The 21,290-nt window shown below is 36.5% G+C and overlaps 1 protein-coding gene across 2 annotated transcripts in view; it reads right to left on the reverse strand.

Moving 5' to 3' along the window:
* LOC150108019 (large ribosomal subunit protein mL62-like) overlaps positions 1-21,290 on the reverse strand; it is a 104,894-nt gene that overhangs the window by 38,225 nt on the left and 45,379 nt on the right. For both annotated transcript variants that reach the window (XM_090415519.1, XM_090415518.1), the window contains exon 4: positions 18,721-18,803. In XM_090415519.1, coding sequence (XP_090271645.1) covers positions 18,721-18,803 — 83 coding nt within the window. The remainder of the gene's footprint in view (positions 1-18,720; positions 18,804-21,290) is intronic.

A 21,290-nucleotide genomic window follows, 5' to 3' on the forward strand; every position in this document is an offset into this window, starting at 1 on the left:
GTTGAGGTTTGGCATGTTCCTAAGGGCTGAGGCTGATTCCATGAATAGTCTTTCATACTTGAACTTGCTGCGGTGTATGACTGTGGCTTTCTTCCATCTTATTCTGTGGCGAGTATCCAGAGCGTGGTCTGCAAGCCCAGAGTGGCTGTACTGGTGAAATCGGATGTAATCCTTGTGTTCTGAGATTCTGATATTTGCTGTCCTGCCTGTTTGGCCAAAGTAAGACAATTTACAGCTGCAAGGGACCTGGTATACACCAGGTAGGTCTAGGGGGAGTGGTTGGTCTTTAGTGGAGCGGATAAGGGGTGCCAATTTTCTATGTGGTCTATAACAAGTGGTTAAGTCGTGTTTTCTTAAGATTTTGTTGATTTTTTCTGAGGTGCCTCGGATGTAGGAAATGGTGATGGATTTAGAGTAATCTTTTTTGTGAAGGGGAGGGGGGGGGGGTTGTGGATCACTGGGTTAAGTATGCTCTGGATTTTTTTTTTTTGGGGGGGGGGGTAGCCATTGGCTGAGAAAGTGTCATGGATGTGATTTAGTTCAGTGGTTAGGGCTTGATCAGCTTGATCCCTACATCCGAGGCACCTCAGAAAAAATCAACAAAATCTTAAGAAAACACGACTTAACCACTTGTTATAGACCACATAGAAAATTGGCATCCCTTATCCGCTCCACTAAAGACCAACCACTCCCCCTAAACCTACCTGGTGTATACCAGGTCCCTTGCAGCTGTAAATTGTCTTACTTTGGCCAAACAGGCAGGACAGCAAATATCAGAATCTCAGAACACAAGGATTACATCCGATTTCACCAGTACAGCCACTCTGGGCTTGCAGACCACGCTCTGGATACTCGCCACAGAATAAGATGGAAGAAAGCCACAGTCATACACCGCAGCAAGTTCAAGTATGAAAGACTATTCATGGAATCAGCCTCAGCCCTTAGGAACATGCTAAACCTCAACAAATTTGGATGCATGAGACTGCCCTAAATTTGGGAAACAATTATCAGAAGAACTTCAGCCCAAAGGCCAAGAACCACCAATATAGCCCGCCAGGGAGCACCACCAGGACTTTAGGAAAACGTTAGCTTCCTAGCTTCAGTTCTCATTTGCTGTTATGTAGTACTTGTGTGCACGTGTCTTTGTAATAAGTTCCCAAGAAGATGGCAACGTGACGTTCGCCAAAATATCGGAAAGTATATATTAAAGTTTATTTAATTTATATGTCTAGTATACGCTGTCAATTCCTTAAATATTAGTTATTAGTCTTTGATCGTGTGGTTTATTTCTAACCTCTCTCAGATCCATAGGTTAAAATTGGTTCAAACACCATCTTGTATACAGCTAAATTAGTGTTTTGATAATTTCATTCTTATTCCATATAAATTATTCAGTTGGCTTCCTACCATACCAGCTTTATGAATTCTGTTATCTATTTCCATATTTAATTGGACATCTTCACCAAAAATTGTAGCTGAAATGTTTTACGTGTTCTACAGGTACAACCAATCAGGATACAGTTGAGTCTACTTTCATTGTCTTTGTCTTTTTATTTCTGATTTTTATACCAAATTTATTACAACAGTTACTCAGTTTAGTCAGGGAATCTTGCAGACTTGTACTGGAAGTACAAGTATATTCAGTCTTTATGCATCATTTGCATAAAGAGCTATGATGAACATCACTATTTTTGGGGATGCTTAAGGAGTCAAAGCTGTATAACTGGGAAGGTACCTCCACCTAGTCTTTTAAGGAATGTGGAGAACCAACTAGAGCTTCTGACCTGATCCATTCCTTACCTTCTTGTGGTGCACCCCAATTAGGTATCTTCCTGGATATTGAATGAACAAGGATAGCCTGGCAATTTGGGATGTAGCTGACCAAATTGCATTCTAATTGGCGTAAACCACAACATAAAATGCAAGATATTTGTGTTATTTAAATAACACTATTAAAATTCTTTCATTATGAATTCAATTAAGCTAATTCATGTTGTGAACTGTGGAAAAAAAAAGCTTACTCCAATGCTATTACAAACCTACTTAAGGGTTAAAGAGGATGCTGGGAGAATTCATGGAAAATTGGCAGTTGGCAGTTTAAAAAAAATTAAAATCAGTCTTGTTAATTTTTTTTAAAATGATATCTATGAAAGAATTTAAACAAGCTGGTGACTTGCAAGTTATGCAAAATGAAATGTTTGAAAATACTTGATCAACTATTTATCTGCAGATGTAATTTAGTTATTATAAGAGAGAGAGAAAGAGAGAAGGATAATGCTGCTTGTTGTCACACTGGAATTGCTTCACATTTAGTGAAACATTAGCAAGGTATCTTTGAGAGTATCTTCATGCAAACTGACTTTTGGCATAAACAAAATTCTACAAAGGAATTAACTTAATCACATAAGATACTATCTCCTAGTTGAAAATAAAACTTCTTGAATACATTCACTGGAGACTGCTGTGATGAATTGTTTTAAAATGGAAAAGAAAAGAAAGGAAAGGCAGCAGTAGATGATATTCAAACAGAAATGCTGAAGTATGGTGGTATAAAAGTCTTACAGTGGCTGCACTGCATAGTTCAGAAAGCCTGGACAGAGGGACGAATTCCTGATGATTGGAGTAGAGCTCTCATAGTACCCATATATAAAAAGGGAAATAAAACTGCATGTGAGAATTACAGAGGTATTTCCCTACTGAGTGTTCTTCCTGGCAAGATTTATGCAAGTATACTTGAGAAACGGTTGAGAAGAATTGTGGAAGAAAAGCTTGGTGAAGAACAAGCTGGATTCAGGCCAAATAGAGGCTGTTAGGATCAGATCTTCATTTGACAAATAGTCGAGAAAGCATGGGAATATAACAAAGATCTGTTTTAAGTTTTGTTGATCTGGAAAAGGCATATGACAAGGTGCCAAGACAGAAGCTATTCAATACGCTGCAGTTATATGGTGTGAATGGGGCATTATATCAAGCAATACTTAGTCTTTATTTGAGTTGTAGGTCAGCAGTTAGAATTGAAGGAAGTACAGGAAGATGGTTTAATGTTAAATCTGGTGTGAGACAAGGATGTACATTATCCCCTCTGTTATTCATTATCTATATGGATCACATTATGAAGGAAAGTGGTATTAAACATGATATCAAAATTGGAGATGTTAATGTCAGCTCTTTGCTTTATGCAGATGATGTTATACTTCAAAATAAATCCGCTACAAGTCTGCAAGATTCTCTGACTAAATTGAATAGCTGTTGTAATAGATATGGTATGAAGGTCAGCAATAAAAAGACAAAGACAATGAAAATAGGCAGAATCATTGAAAATGTCAACTGTGTTGTGAATGGAGAACCTGTGGAACAAGTAAAACATTTCAGCTATTTAGGCACGATTTTTACTGAAGATGGTAAATTAAATATAGAAACAGACAACAGAATCAGCAAAGCTGGTATGGTGGGAAGTCAATTGAATAAATTCATATGGAATAAGAGAGAAATTAGTCGGAACACTAAATTAGCTGTATACAAGACAGTGTTCAAACCAGTTTTAACTTATGGATCTGAGAGCTGGGTCAGAAGTGAAACACTTGACCAAAGACTAGAGACCGCAGATATGAGAGTCCTGAGAAAGATTATAGGCATGAACAGATGGCATCAATGGCAATATCATATTAAAAATGAGGATATTAGGAAAGAACTTGACATTGTCTGCATCCAGGAATGCGTTAGCAGAGCTAATCTCAGGTGGTATGGTCACTTAAACAGAATGGGCGAGGAAAGATTAGCAAAACAAGTGTTCCCTGCCAGGTTGGCAGCAAAATGACCCAGAGGAAGACCAAGATATAGGTGGATTGATACAGTACAAAGTGCTTTAGACGATAGAAATATAAGATCTGATAATGTTGGAGTCTTGACAAGTAACAGACTGATTTGGAGGAAAATTGTAGATAGGAAATTAATAATGATGTAATTTTTTTCATGTAGTACTATCATATCCTGTACACCCCCTTGAGGGTACATGGCAGGAATTTGATGATGATGATGAAAGAAAAGAAAAATATAAATTATGCAAAGAAAATAAGGCAATACATTTTGCATGCATTTAGAACACGGCTGAAAATTCACTTGCTACTTATCTCTGATAACTCGCCCGTGGTGTATAGGTAAGTGAATTTCTCTGTGTTGCTATAGACCTGGCAGTTTAATTGCCGGGGACAATCTTCTTCTTCTTCTGCAGCATTTCCCACTTAAGTAGAGTCGCTGTTTGTGGTGATTCTCCTCCACAACTTCCTGTCTCAGGCTGTAGCCACATCCAAGTTCTTCATCCTGAAGTCCTCCACCACCATCTCTTCTTTGGCCGTCCGCGCTTCCTCCTCCCCTGTACATCCATCTGCATGACCTTTCTTCCTACTTACTCTTCCTCCCTCCTCATCACATGACCAAACCATCTCAACCTTTCCTCCTGTATCTTTGCTCCTAAGTTCATAACGTTCACCATTCCCCTTACATAGTCATTTCTCAGATGATCCTTTCTGGTCACACCGCACATCCACATAAGCATTCTCATCTCCACTACCTCCATCCTGCTGATGTTATTTTTCCTCAGGGCCACAGTTTCCATAGCATACGTCATAGCTGGTCCTACTCTCCTGTAGATTTTGTCTTTTACATTGATCGGCACCCTCTTATCACATAACATTCCAGCCATCTCTCTCCAGTTCCTCTATCTTGCTTGTATCCTGCATCTCACTTCCTTCTCAGCCTCACCATCCTATTTCATTGTTGAACCATGGAGATGATTCGTAGTAGAGGTTAGGTGTAGAGACAGTTGTAGGTGTCCTCCCGCGATGAGTCTTCGGACTCCTTGGAGGTATCAGGAATAATAATAATAATAATAATAATAACCTAAGTATCTAAAGTCACAGACCTTCCTGATGACATTTCCTTCCAGCCCCAGATCTGTCTCCTAGCTGCCATCCACTTTGCAACACATATACTCTGTCTTACCTCTGCTCAGTCTCATACCTCTCTCTTCCAGTACTTTCCTCCAACTTTCCAGTTTAGCTGCCACTTCTTCTCTTGATTCTGCACACAACACGATGTCATCTGCATACAACATAGTCCAAAGCATGTCTTCTCTCACCTTCTCCATCACAATATTAAACAATGAGCAGCATCAAATTACCCTGATGGGTACTAAATGAGTAATCATTATGAGAACTTAAATTATCCGAAGACTGATTGAACAGTAGAAAAAACTCATGATAAGAATGAAGAATTTATTGAGTTATAGTAAGACAACTTCCTGAAGTAGTATGTGAAAGAAGGAACTCAAGGTTTGAGCGTGTCAGATTTGATCATAGTGTCAGAAATGGTCTGTTTGACCACCAGTTGGTGACTGTGATTATGTCATGCTTTCCTGGGAAGTAACTAATTATATAAATGTGCCAAATACTGAACTGAATACTTACTGAACTACAAAGCTGAAACTTATGACCAACTCAGGAGAATACTATTTTTGGTCCCATAGTATCAGTTATTAAATGAAAAAGATATCATCAGTGCATGGGAATCTTTGAAAAAAAGTGCTGAAATGAGGCAGTATTTAAGTGTTTCTCTAGAGATGAAGAACAAATAAGGTAGGAATGAAAGATGTGCAACCTTATTAAGCAAGACCACACAGTTAGCCTAGTGGCTGTGTGCTTCGCAACCATATGACTGGGGAAGGATTGTCCCAGGTTCGATTTCCGTCGAAGACGTGAGGAATTTGAGGATCTTCCTCAGCCATAGCCAAGTTAGCCAGTCTTGGGCACGGGCAGTAGGGTTTTTTCTGCCAGTTTATCTGGCGTTTTTCATCCCACAAGCAGGCAAACCGCCCCCCCATGAACACATACAGATCTACAGCCATAAATACTTAACCCCCCACAAGGGGGCTCAACTCGCCCCCAATAGGGACGGGGGAGAAAAAGGGAGGAAACTCCATACGAATATATAAATAAATTAAGCAAGAGATCTATAAGAAGATTATGTGGAAGGAATATTGTGAGATTAAGAGCAAGAGGAGTTATGAAATATATAAAGCACAGGTCAGAAAAGTTGAGTATTGTGCAGAAAGCTGAATTGGAGGTTGAAAAGAAATTGGCTATGCAGGCCAAAGGCAATCCAAAATAATTTTATCGTTATCCTGCCAATAAAAAAGAACAGCTTTACTGAATGCAGACAGTACTCTTGTGTCAGAAGCTGATAAGATAATTTAATTAATGGGTGCTCACTTTAATAAGATATATCAACCAGGTGTATATAACATGATGTGCAGTACTAGTAACAACTACATTAGACAAAGAGATAGAGGTGCATGACAATGAGGTTGAAGAATTGTTGTACAACATGCATGACAATCTGGCAAATGGACATATGCAATATCAGCATGTATGCTCAAGAATGTTCAACCAATCTGGCTAAGCCTTTGACATGTTTTCCTAACTTACATCTCAGCTCAGAAAAGATACCACAGGACTGGAAAAAATGTATGATACTTCCATTGTACAAGGGTGGTGAAAAAACCAATGTGTCTAACTAATGACCTATCAGTATCTCTGGAGTGGTGGTTAAGATTTTAGAGAAGTTAATAATGTTTTTGCAATTTGCTCATATTTTATAACAATGTTGTGGCTGATTTGGATAAAGGGAATGGATATATTATGACACTGCTGGATTTTGCCAAGGCATTTGTTAGGATGCCACATGCAAGGCTATTACATAAACTGGAGAATATGGGTTTGGAATATAAATTCTTGACTTTGATAAGTGGATGGTTGACAGGTTTCAAAATGCAGTATATGGCAGATGTGAATCTTTCAGATTTAAGGTGACCAATGGTGTTCCCCACAGATCAGTTCCTTGGATTATTGTTGTTCAATCTATACATTAATGACATAGGAAAGATAAAGAAAAAATTACTTCCCCTGAAGAAGTGATGCCAGAAAAACATTTGTTAGGATGCCACATGCAAGGCTATTACATAAACTGGAGAATATGGGTTTGGAATATAAATTCTTGACTTTGATAAGTGGATGGTTGACAGGTTTCAAAATGCAGTATATGGCAGATGTGAATCTTTCAGATTTAAGGTGACCAATGGTGTTCCCCACAGATCAGTTCCTTGGATTATTGTTGTTCAATCTATACATTAATGACATAGGAAAGATAAAGAAAAAATTACTTCCCCTGAAGAAGTGATGCCAGAAAAACATCATTGAGGTAAAGGACAGGGTTTTTATGAAATGCATGTCTGACATCTTTCCTGTGAAAGAAACATTTGCAATTTGAATACCATTACAGTTCATCATGTGGACATAAACAAGTGAGTGAAGGAATCATTGAGGCAGGCTATATATCATCCCAACCACTCTTAAACACATTCACACTAGATGAACTCACCACTTCAAGAGGCAAACTGTTCCACGCATTCACTGCTCTGTGGGAGAAAAATGTAGCTCTTATCATTCACTATCTTAACCACAAACAACTCCCACGGATGGCCCATGCTCCCTGTCTTTGATATATAATGAAAAATTTCATTAGATAATATCTTATAACACCCATTCAGAAGTTTCTACACTTCTATCATATCATCTCTCTTACTCATGTTAACTAGAATCTGTGGTCCACATACTCTTCATCTGTCTACATTCCAATATAATCTTTTTAACTCTTCTTTGCACCCTTTTCAGAGTTTCTTTATCCCCTTGGAACCTAGGAGACCAAATCTGCACACAGTAGTTCAGGTGCAGTCTTATCATAAAGACTCATAAAGAAGCAAAATGACTTCCTTATCCTGAGATGTTAAAATTTGTTTCAACATCACAATTATCTTCTGATTTATATTTGCAATTTTTTCTTTGTGATCTTTGAACTTCAAATTCCTATCCACCATAATGCCAGTATCCTTAGTCTCATCAGTTTCTTGTAGCATAACCCCACTAATTATAATATACCACTGAAAATTTCATCATGCCAAAGTGTACAACTTTATACTTACTAACATGAGTTACGTGACATTACACTTACATGACAGTCATTATCATTTGTCCTAAGTTCAAGCCTATTCAAATCATTCTGTAAGTGCTAGATATCAGTAACATCCCTGATTGCCCTATCTTTGCATCATCAGCAAACAATTAAACATTCTACAAAGCAATACCAGGCATGCTCTGATCTGGAGAGAATCAGGGAATTCCGTGAAAGACACACTTATGGTGAAGGTAGTGTGATGGTTTAGGGAAGCATGTCATAGAGTGGATGTGCTGACCTGTATGTGCTTCCTAGTGGAACCACGATTGCTTCAACTTATAGCAACTAGATCCTATTTCCATATGTGGATGTGAGAGGGGAGATATTTATCCTAGAAGAAGAAGATAATGTTCATCCTCATCGAGCGAAGCTCATGAACCAATATCTTCAAGAAGAGACTATCATATGTATGGGCTGGCCAGTCAGGTCTCTTTACCCTAATCCTATTGAACATATTTGGAATGTTCTAGGTAGATGTGTTACTGCTCTCCTCCTCCTCCATAACCCTGAGGGACTTACGAGAACTTTTCAGGAACAATGGTTGTATTATCAACTGAGCTCCTAAATACCATTATAAACAGTATGAGACATTGTTGTGAGTGCTGTATTACAGTGACCACATCCCTTATTGAAGCCTTTTTCAAATGTCATTTTCACCTGTTTTTGACTAATGGCTTCATATACTTATTTGTTACTGAATTAAACTAAACATTTAAATTTTTATGGGTATTGCTTCAAGCTGTTGATTGAAATTTAGTAATGATGTAACTTTTTTCATGTAATATTATCATAATGTCCTATATGTATCCTTAGGGGATATATGTAAAATTTGTCATGCAGTTCTTGAGTTATTGTGATTTTTCTCTGGTTCCTTAATTTATGGAAACCAGTGTACATTGAAGTGGTGTTCATGGCCAGGCACCCTTCTGCAATATTTTTACAATCAAACTTTGTACTCTCTTATCACTTAAGCATAATGTCTAATAATTTTAAAAGCTGATAAAGGAAAGACATTGGTGGTTTGAACAAGAGCAGATTATAAGAGGAAAATCATTCACACAGAAAGAGAATGATTTTTTAGAACCCGCTTCGCAAGAAATTGGTGGTGATCCCCATTAAACGTTAAAGAATCTGAACTGAGGTGATCAGCTGGAAAAAAAAAAAGTCTTTTGAGAGAACTCCTTGTTTGTGCAGCTTACCAGAATTCCAGAACAAAGAGATGTCTTTAGAAACTTACTATCAAATGCACTGATGTTCCAGTTTAAAAAATTGGAAAATTTTAATCATGTTTATTGAGCACTCATACTCGACAATCTGGGTCATTTATTAGAATTTCAGCACATTTCCTTTTGAGAGTAAAGAATATTTCTCTACAATCCATGATCTAATGGTCAGTTTTAATGAATCCAACCCATGAAAGATTCTAAACCTACAGAAATCTATGTTCAGAAATAATTCAGAAATCTAGAAATCCTATTCCAGTGGAACTTTTTCCCAAGACATCAGACCTGTAATTTAAACCCAGAACCTGTTGATTTGATAGTGGATATTCATTCAACCAATTTTTTTTTAAATAAATATAAATAAATCCAATACACAAGAGGTCGAAGAACTTATAAGCACATCAGTGCCCTGTGTGGGATGCAGATGAGGATACAGAGAAGAAATTTACTAACACAGAGTTGTAATTGTTTGGGAATACTTAATGAACATGAACCAGACTGACACAAAATTTATGAACATCCCCTTGGCTGATATATTACATTTGTAATCTGGTATAATTAAGGTTTTAAACTTCATTATTTATCTTCATTTACTTCATTATTTAGCCGACCAAACTGTATTCTTATTGGTTAAACCAAAATACAAAATGATGGTACAACATGACAAAATTTCATACCGGCTGGGGCGTTGCCCAGTTAAACAAGGCCCCATTTGTTTTCACCAGCGAACCAGGGCGAACAGCGAAAAGTCAGCTACTGGAACAAATCTGAAAACACACCCCAACTCGACATCACCAGAGTTAAAGATCGGTACTATCAACATAAGAAGCCTGAATGGCAAAGAAATGGAACTAGCTGAAGAATTAGATAAGTACCAGATCGACATAACAGGTGTGACTGAAACAAAAAAGACAAAAACTGGCGAGATCTTTCTGAGCAATAAATACAAAATGTTATATTCAGGCAATGACAATCAAGGAAAAGAAGGAGTAGCCATAGTATTCAACACTAAATACGAGGCTAATCTTCTTGAATGGCAGGCAGTCTCAAGTAGAGTGAGGTGGGCAAATATGAGAATGGGGAATTGGACAATGAGACTTATTTGTGCCTATGGTCCCACAGAAGGTTCTACTAAGGTAGAGGTGGAGGAATTTTTTGAGTCTTTAGAAAAAGCAACTGACACAATAAAAAAGGAAAAGTTGGTCCTTGTTGGGGATCTAAATAGCAGAGTAGGAAATGATTGTCAGACATACAAAAATATTTTGGGAAAATTTGGAGAAAAGAGCAAAGCTAATAATAATGGCAAATACCTGTTGGATTTCTGTTCAGGACATGGACTGGTTATTACTAACACCATGTTCCAACATAAAAATGTGCACAAATTCACATGGAGAGAAGAAGCAAGGAACAAGAAAAGTCTCATTGACTATGTTATTGTTGATAGTGATGTTTTCTCCCTGGTGCAGGACACCAGAGTGTACAGAGGATTTGAAATTGGAAGTGATCACTATTTAGTCTTGAGCAGAATAAAGCGAGGAAAGATTAGCAAAACAAGTGTTCTATGCCTGGTTGGCAGGAAAACGACTCAGAGGAAGATCAAGATATAGGTGGATTGATATGGTACAAAGTGCCTTAGATGATAGAAATATAAGATCTGATACTGTTGGAGTTTTGAGTAAGAGACTGATTTGGAGGAAAAGTGTAGATAGGAAGTTAGTAATGATGTAAATTTTTCATGTAGTACTATCATATCCTGTACATGGCAGGAAATTGATGATGATGATGATGAACTTCATTATCTGCACTCTAGTTATTTCAGTTAGATCAGTAAGGTCTGAGAGACTCTGTAACTCAGTTCAGTATAGACGATACCCTTTTGGAAAGACCTGCATTCAAATTCCATCTAGAATGTGAAGACCCTTTATCAAGTGAAGATGAATTAACTGGAGGCAAATATTGTCTCATATGGAGGCAACAAGGTTTTTTTTCTCCTGGAAATGCAGAGGATTTTTTCATCTCCCAAAAGAGGCAAGCTGGCCAGAAGAACACATGCAATTTACAGTCACAGCAGACAATACAGATAGGCTTCACTAACCTATCATAAACATCTCAAGTTTCTAAAAAGCCAATTAAATTGGCCATGACAGGCTGCTAAGCCTAATATGACAGGGAGGATGAGATGGGATGAAGGTATAGCCATAGGGAGTTGTACCCTCCCCCCTTTCCTTTGGACAATCATTATTAAGAATGTCTTAAAGACTCTGTTTTCTATGATTCAACCGCAACCTTCATTTTGGGTCTCCAAGTGTGCTGCTTATGTTCTCATGTTCTGGCTGAAATGGAAAATGACACAATCTCCTTCAAAAAAAAAATTAACCCTCATACACAGATCAAGATTATAAAAAAAAAATAAGACTGCTGGTAGTTTGCTTTATTGAATATCATGCCAGAATTCTCCAACATCCAGTTATGTTTACTGGAAAGCACATACAATGTGACTCTGCACATCATCTATCCAAGAAGATTGGTAGTGTTAACACATTCAGCAAAACCCATACTATTTGCTCATCTAATTGAGCCTTGCAATGAGAGGGCTTCTCAGGATCAAATCACTGATGCAACAAATTGGGTATCATGCATCAATCCTATAAAACTCTTTCAGTAACTTAAATGTTTATAAAAATGACTATTTTCTACTTATCAATTTGCAACTCCACAAATATTCAATTAGTCACCACAGGGAACATTCCACAGACCACTTACCTTCTTAGTCACTTATTTCTGGATCTTCTCCACCACTTCCTCACCCACAAGAAACCCAGCTAATCAACCTGAGCACAGTAATCCAGATACCATAACAACTTATAAAAAGGAATGACAACTTCCCTTTCTCTGCTTGTTAGCATTTTCTTCAATGACTAAGTAAGCCTATGAAATACCTTGGTCATCTTAGTAATATGACCTCTGAAAACTTCTATTCTATATACAAACATAAATTTCTGTGGTTTAGCAGTTCTGTGGGTAGTTTTTGGTATTGAGACTGCATTATGATGTAAATAAAGAATTTGATAAGACTTACAAAACTTGTCGGGTTTTAATTGCTACATCATCAGGGGTACTGGTACAGAAAAGATTAAAGAGAATGAAGTTCATGACTTTCCTAAAGTACAGTTCCATCAGTAGGGTACAGCTTGTAAATCTCTTTATCCCAAAATGCATAACTATGTACTTTTCACATTAAATTGGCCTTTCCACATTTCAGGCTTCTGATAACTTTTCCAACCTGAAGTGTTGATATGTTTGACAGAGACAAAACACTGATTTAAAATATATATATATATTCAAGGGGTGCTTAAGGGTCAAAGCTGTATAACTGAGAGGAGACCTCCACATAGCCTTTAAAGGAATGCAGAGAAGAGACCAGGGCTTCTGACCTAATGTCCAATCCTCACCTTCTCGTGGTGCACCCTGTTGGGTATCTACTTTGATACTGAACGAACGAGGATGGGCTGGCAATTTGGGATTTAGCCGACCAAATTGTATTCTTATTGGTTAAACCAAAATAAAAAATGATGGTACAACATGACAAAATTTCATGCCGGCTGGGGCGTCGCCCGGTTAAACAAGGCCCCCGTTGTTTTTGCCAGGGAACCAGGGCGAACAGCGAAAAGTCAGCTACTGGAACAAATCTGAAAACAAACCCCAACTCAACATCACCAGAGTTAAAGATCGGTACTATCAACGTAAGAAGCCTGAATGGCAAAGAAATGGAGCTAGCTGAGGAATTAGATAAGTACCAGATCGACATAATAGGGGTGACTGAAACAAAAAAGACCAAAACTGGTGAGATCTTTCTGAGCAATAAATACAAAATGTTATATTCAGGCAATGACAATCAAGGAAAAGAAGGAGTAGCCATAGTATTCAACACAAAATACGAGGCTAATCTTCTTGAATGGCAGTCAGTCTCAAGTAGAGTAATGTGGGCAAATATGAGAATGGGGAACTGGACAATGAGACTTATTTGTGCCTATGGTCCCACAGAAGGTTCTACTAAGGTAGAAGTGGAGGAATTTTTTGAGGCTTTAGAAAAAGCAACTGACACAATGAAAAAGGAAAAGTTGGTCCTTGTTGGGGATCTAAATAGTAGAGTAGAAATGATTGTCAGACATACAAAAATATTTTGGGAAAATTTGGAGAAAAGAGCAAAGCTAATAATAATGGCAAATATCTGTTGGATTTCTGCTCAGGAGATGGACTGGTTATTACTAACACCATGTTCCAACATAAAAATGTGCACAAATTCACATGGAGAGAAGAGGCTAGGAATAAGAAAAGTCTCATTGACTATGTTATTGTTGATAGTGATGTTTTCTCCCTGGTGCAGGACACCAGAGTGTACAGAGGATTTGAAATTGGAAGTGATCACTATTTAGTCTTGAGCAGGATAAAATTGAATTTCATATTGAAAAGAATAACATGTAAGAAAGTCTTAAAGCGAATAAAAGTTGAGCAGCTCTCAGATGTGAACTGTAGACTAAAATACAGAAATATTATTGAAAATAAAATGAAAGAGTTTGAGAACAGGAATCAAACCTTGGAGATTCAGTGGCAAACTCTGAAGGAAACATTGATTGATTCTGCCAGAGAGGCATGTGGTGAGGTTGTGTGCAAGGATAAAAAAATCAGAACTCCCTGGTGGACACAGGAAGTTAAAGAGGCAGTGAAGGAAAAGAAGAAAGCATATCAAAAGTTCCTGGCAAATAAGTCAGCTTTTACTCTTACAGAATACAGAGACAAATGTAAGAAAGCTAAACAGTGTGTAAAACTAGCTAAACAAAAGTCATGGGAGGACTTTGGCAAGAATATAGAAAATAAATATCAAGAAGGTGGCAAAATATTCTGGAGGTTGTTGAAGAAGCTTAGGAATGGAGGAAAGAGTGCTGTAAAAGGAATTAGAGATGATAAAGGTGAAATGAAAACAGGAGAAAAAGATATCCTTGAAGTATGGAGTAATTACTTTGAAAAACTGCTAAATGAAACAAGCGGTGATGACAGCACAGTGATAAAAAACACTGACCAGGCATGCAGTCAGGAATACATATCCATACTTGAAGTAGAAAAAGCCATCAAAGGCTTGAAATGTGGAAAGGCAGCAGGGGTAGATGATATTCGACCAGAAATGCTGAAGTATGGTGGTATAAGAGTCTTACAGTGGCTGCACTGCATAGTTCAGAAAGCCTGGACAGAGGGACGAATTCCCGATGATTGGAGTAGGGCTCTCATAGTACCCATATATAAAAAGGGACAAGATCTATGCAAGTATACTTGAGAAACGGTTGAGAAGAATTGTTGAAGAAAAGCTTGGTGAAGAACAAGCTGGATTCAGGCCAAATAGAGGCTGTCAGGATCAGATATTCACTTTACGACAATTAGTCGAGAAAGCATGGGAATATAACAAAGATCTGTATTTAAGTTTTGTCGATTTGGAAAAGGCATATGACAAGGTGCCAAGAGAGAAGCTATTCAATACGCTGCAGTTATATGGTGTCAATGGGGCGTTATATCAAGCAATACTTAGTCTTTATTTGAGTTGTGAGTCAGCAGTTAGAATTGAAGGAAGTATGGGAAGATGGTTTAATGTTAAATCTGGTGTGAGACAAGGATGTACATTATCCCCTCTGTTATTCATTATCTATATGGATCACATTATGAAGGAATGTGGTATTAAACCTGATATCAAAATTGGAGATGTTACTGTCAGCTCTTTGCTTTATGCGGATCATGTTATACTTCAAAATAAATCCGCTACAAGTCTGCAAGATTCTCTGACTAAATTGAATAGCTGTTGTAATAGATATGGTATGAAGGTCAGCAATAAAAAGACAAAGACAATGAAAATAGGCAGAATCATTGAAAATGTCAACTGTGTTGTGAATGGAGAACCTGTGGAACAAGTTAAACATTTCAGCTACTTAGGCACAATTTTTACTGAAGATGGTAAACTAAATATAGAAATAGACAACAGAATCAGCAAAGCTGGTATCGTGGGAAGTCAATTGAATAAATTCATATGGAATAAGAAAGAAATTAGTCGGACTAAATTAGCTGTATACAAGACTGTGTTCAAACCAATTTTAACTTATGGATCTGAGAGCTGGGTCAGAAGTAAAACACTTGACCAAAGACTAGAGACCGCAGATATGAGAGTCCTGAGAAAGATTAGAGGCGTGAACAGATGGCATCAATGGCAATATCATATTAAAAATGAGGATATTAGGAAAGAACTTGACATTGTCAGCATCCAGGAATGCGTTAGCAGAGCTAATCTCAGATGGTACGGTCACTTAAATAGAATGGGAGAGGAAAGATTAGCAAAACAAGTGTTCTCTGCCAGGTTGGCAGGAAAACGACCCAGAGGAAGACCAAGATATAGGTGGATTGATACGGTACAAAGTGCCTTAGACGATAGAAATATAAGATCTGATAATGTTGGAGTCTTGACAAGTGCCAGACTGATTTGGAGGAAAATTGTAGATAGGAAGTTAGTAATGATGTAATTTTTTCATGTAGTACTGTCATATCCTGTACACCCCTTGAGGGTACATGGCAGGAATTTGATGATGATGATGATATATATTCAAGACGAATCAGAAATACATATCCATAGTTCACACAAAAAAGCCATCAGAAACCTGAAATAGATGATATTCGACAAACATCAAAATTGAAGGTACATAAGTTTTAGAGTGTAACATAGCTAATTCAGAAGAATTAAATCCCAGATGATTGTTGTAGAGTTATCATGATAACCAGCTAAACAAATGGAAATAAAATATGAGATTTACACAGGAATTTTCCTAGAGTTTTCTCATAAGATATAAGTACTCATCTTTGAGAAGAGGCTAAGAGAAGTTGTGGAAGATCAATCTGGGGGTATGGCCAAGAAAGAGTTACTGGAACCAGATTTTTACTTTATGACAAACAGCCAAAAAAGCATTGGAATACAAGGTTCTCTATGGGATGTAAATGTCCAAAAGGTATATGATGATGATGTACCAAGAGAAAAACTGTTCAAATTTTCTGCAATTATGTGGTGTAAATGGGACATTATAATGAACAGTACATATGCTATACTTAAGTCAGCAGTAAGACTTAAGTATAGCATATGTAAGAGCTGAAAGATGGTTTGATGTAAAACGATCTTCCAATCCACTATCTTTACTCTTATTCATCATCTATCTGGATTACATTACAAAGGAAAATAGCACTAAATCTAACATCAAAATCAGAGATCTTCAACTCGGCTCCTTTATGTAAATGATGCTATACCCCTAAGTGCATCCAGTGCAAGTCTTCAAAACCAACTGAAATTTATTAGTGCTGTAATAGTCTGGTATTAAAATCAGCAATAAAAAGATAAATTATGAAAATAGGCACAATTTTGTAGTGAAGATGGCAATTAAATTTGTAAATAGATAATAGAATTAATTCTAAATAAATTAATGAGAAATTAGCAGTTAATCATGTAGTATGCCATCATGTTGGAAGTTTAATGGAATATTTACAGCACTAGGAAAGGATTAAAACTAATTTTAATGCTTCCAATATTTTGTCATCTTCAGGGATTACAAATAACTCTTGTAACACACACTCGTGGGCAACTCTTAACTCCTACCTCTATGGACATATGTAGGTGGCCTAGGATGTAAAGTGGGATCTCTGATAATTAATGTTTCCCAAATTTTGGGAAGCTTTATGCAACTGTATTTATTTAAATTCGGTTTATGCTGCTACAGATTCTAAAAAAATTTTTTTTTCTTTAATTTACTCTGGTGGAGCATGGTGGTTTTCCAGGAGATCCAGTAGGTTTTATCCAAAACATGATCTACCTGTCTGTCCAAAGTAAGCCAGCTTGCAGGAACAGAGTACTTTATATACTCCAGGCACTGAGAGAGGAGGGAGCTGATCTTTAGTAGAATGGATAAGTAGCAAGTTTACGGTAGGGCTTAAACGCTGTGTGGAGGTTGTGCCTTTTTAAAGACCTGGCTATATTAACCAAATTTAAATAAATATGGTTGCATAAAACTTCCCAAAATTTGGAAAACATTAATTATTAGAGATCCCACTTTACACCCTGGGCCACCTACAAATGCCCACAGAGGGCACACCACCTAGATAGGACTTCTTCAGAGTCACCCACATGTTTCCCTTAGTATTGTGTTGTATTTGAGTGTGTTATAAAAGTTATTTGGAATCCCTGAAGATGTTTCAGTGACTGAGACGAAATACTGGAAGCATTAAAATTAGTTTTAATCCTTTTCTAGTGCTGTAAATATTCCATTATACCTCTAACATGATGTCCTCACAGCACTTAAGCCTCAACACATGGCATGTAGTATGCCAGACATTATTCAAACCAAATTTAACTTAGGGATTTGGAAGGTGGGTTAATAAAAACAGTTGATCAATGACTAGAGCATGGATATGAGCTCTGCAAAAAAATTAAGAAGTGACAGCAAAATGGCATCAATTGCAGAATCATGCATTAAAATTAAAAAGATATCAGAAAGGAACCGGACATTGTTAGTATTCAAGAGTGTTTACACAGAGTTTATCTAACATGGCATTGTTACTTAAAATGGGAGAGATAAAGTTAGCAAAACAGATGTTTGATGCCAAGATGACAAAAAAAAAAAAAAAAATTCAAAGAATGACCTGAAATGTTAAATTTGATAGTATTGGAGATCTTACAAATGAAAGTTTAATTTCAAAGAAAAACTGTTGTTAGAAAGATAGCAGTAATGCAAACTCAGTTATGCAGTGCATTCATAATATGCTGGACATTCCCTGAGTTTGTGCACTATCCCTACACAAACTCAGGGATAATTTGATGATAAGAAAATGCTACATAGAAGCTGTTATAAATATGACTGGCTATTTTTAGAGTCAGCATGAACACTGAAACACTCAAGTATGGCTATATTAACTTACAAATCAGAAGACTTGTTCTCACCTCATCAGCCTCAATGCACATATATACATCCATCCATCCCTAGAACTTTAGTTCTCACTTTTCTGTTATAATTTGAATTGTGTCTACTGTTTACTTGATCTAGTGCTGTGGATGTTCATTTTAATCCAGCAGCTTGATAAATTACATAGCTTATCATCATAAATAATTTCATGATATGTATCCTCTATTATCTTAAGGGGAAGTAGAGGATACGTATCATGAATTATTAATTAACAGGATTATTGATTTTAATAATTAAAATAATTTTTTGTACTATGATAGTAAAAATAATCGAGTATTTTTACTGTTAAAAGGATGTAATATATATCAATCTGGGACAGCAAATAAAGATATAAAGTTAAAATAATATTTCCCCCCCCTCCTTTATCACTCTGATCCAAACTTTATACTCACTTTTTGTAATATCTGAGTCTTTGCTTCTTCAGGAATCCAGCTTGCAGTTGCAACATGAAACCTGACTTCAACTTTGGTATTTACTAATTAAGAAAAAAAAAAAAAATCATCTTCTGTTTGCACAAATCACATAGATAAAAGGAAAAAAAATAATTTTTTTTTCTGGCCTTCGAAAGGACTTTTAATTGTATCAATCCACCTAGATGTCGGCAAGTTTCCTGTGATTCTAGCATCAAACATCTGTTTTGCTAACATTTCATTAAAGTGACCAATACCACCTTATATTAGCTATGCTCACTCATTTCTAAATACTAACAATGTTGTGTTACTTTCTAATATCTTCATTTGTTCATATGATACTGCCACTGATGACAACTCCCTCAGAAATCTTATATTTCTGTCTTAAGTCTTTGGTTAAATGTGTTATTCCTTACCCAATTCCCAGATCTACAAGTTAAAAATGATTTAAGATTGTTTAATGTTAGTTTAGTGTTTGGCTAATTTCTCTCTTATTTCATATAAACTTATACAGCTGGTTCACTACCAGCTTTGCTTATTCTATTGTCTACTTCTATATTCAGTTGGCTATCTTTACTAAAAATTGTTGAAATATTTTATTTGTTCTACAGGTTACCCATTCAGGAGTCAGCTGATGTTTTACACATTCCTGCCTATTTTCACAGTCTGCCTTTTAATTGCTTATTTTCATCAAGATTTCTTATAGCATTTATTCAATTTAGTAAAAGAATCTTACACTCTGGTACTGGATTTAGGAGTATAACATCAACTGCATAAAGAAAAGAGCTGAAAATAATATCACCAGTTCTGACATCAGGCTTAATGCCATTTTCATTAATAATGGGATCCATATACATGATGAATAATGGAGATAGTGCATACCATTGTTTTATATATATTACATCAAACTCTTCCTATTTCAGTTCTTGATTTTACGTCGAACTATCTTCCTGTTTCTATTCTAAATGTAGACTTACAACTTAAATGCAGATCCTTGTTGTATTACCATGATTTTCAAAGCTATTTGTCTTAAAGTGAACATATCATCCTGACAACCTATCATATATAGCATATGTTATACGGTTGTATTAAATGATTTTACATTCACACACATTTTTTGAGTGAGACGCTGCTTATTTCCTGCATAATTTGAAACTACTGAAACTCTTAATGAACAATCTGATAGTTCTTTAACAGTGTTGGTGCTGTCTGAAATCAGAAGATATGTGCATTGTACTAGGAAAATACCAAATATGTATTCATTGTATCCAGCTTTAATAAAGTTATATTTTACTGAATTCAGGTTTACATAATTAAACTTATGATAATGTTACAATACATAAAAAATTTAGAACAAAAATAGTGTATCCAAAAACTTAAGATAAAATGACATAAATGCCACCTATCAATTCGTTTAATTAATCTACTCCCCCACCCATTAAAATTATTTAATTCTAAAACTACCTAAATAACTTCTTTATTTCAGTGCAGAATAAAGAAGTATTTTCACAAATTCACAAAAATGGGTTAACTTTCAGAACTTTAAATTTTGAAATTATCGACCTATTAACCAAAATCCTTTTATATATCTAAACTATCTCCTTACCAAAACCCACACTATATTTGTCTACATTAATTTTAATACACACTTGCCTGTCTGCTCTTCCAATCCTTTAAGCTTGTAAGATAGTAAACTATATAGTAAAACTCCAGTAAAGAAGTGAGGTCATCCAAACAGTTAACTATTTTAACCAGTTACTCTAATTAGCTTCATTTCAGCAGAATTTACACTTAATATGTGAACCAAATTCATTAATTAAACAATAAGATTCCTAACACTGAACTCTGAACTCAGCATAAATAGGTCGATGGATGAATAAAGAGATTAAGCATGCGATACAGAGAAAGAGGGCATTGTGGAGGCAGCATAAGAGAAGTGGAAATAACCAATTCCATGAGGTCTACAAAGACCAGGCAAGGAGGGTGACTTGGTTGGTGAGGGTAGCTAAAGAGAAGTATGAATAGCAGTTAGCTAATGAAGCCAAAAAGAATCCTAAGGAGTTCTTTTGATATGTAGCCAGCAAAAGAAAGAATGATTATGAAAGGATGACATTGATAGGAGAAAATGGTATAAAGACAGCTGTTGCAGAACGTGTGGTGGAGATACTTAATGAGCAATTCATAAAGGTCTTTCAATCTTATGAATGTGACTTCATGGAGAGATTGAGACAGTAGATAATGGGGAAAAGAGACTGACTGTAAGTGAGCAAGAGGTGTATGGGGAGTTGAGTAAACTAGATGTTAATAAGGCTGTGGGACTTGATAATATATCGCCACGTATTCTGAAGGAATGTGCCAGGGAGTTGACACCTGTCTTGACATATTTTTTAATAGGAGTCTTGCACTCAGTCAAGTCCCTAAGGAGTGGAAGGAGGGCAAGATTGTGCCACCTCTTAAAGGAGGTGATCGAACTCAAGCATCAAACTATAGGCCTATCTGCGTGTCAGGTATTGTTGTTAAGTTGTTGGAGAAACTTGTGAGAACTAGGATCC

The sequence above is a fragment of the Typopeltis vanoorti genome, chromosome 3, assembly GCF_054136105.1.
Source record: "Typopeltis vanoorti isolate ZY-2024b chromosome 3, IOZ_Tvanoo_1.0, whole genome shotgun sequence".
Classification (NCBI taxonomy): Eukaryota; Metazoa; Arthropoda; class Arachnida; order Uropygi; family Thelyphonidae; genus Typopeltis; species Typopeltis vanoorti.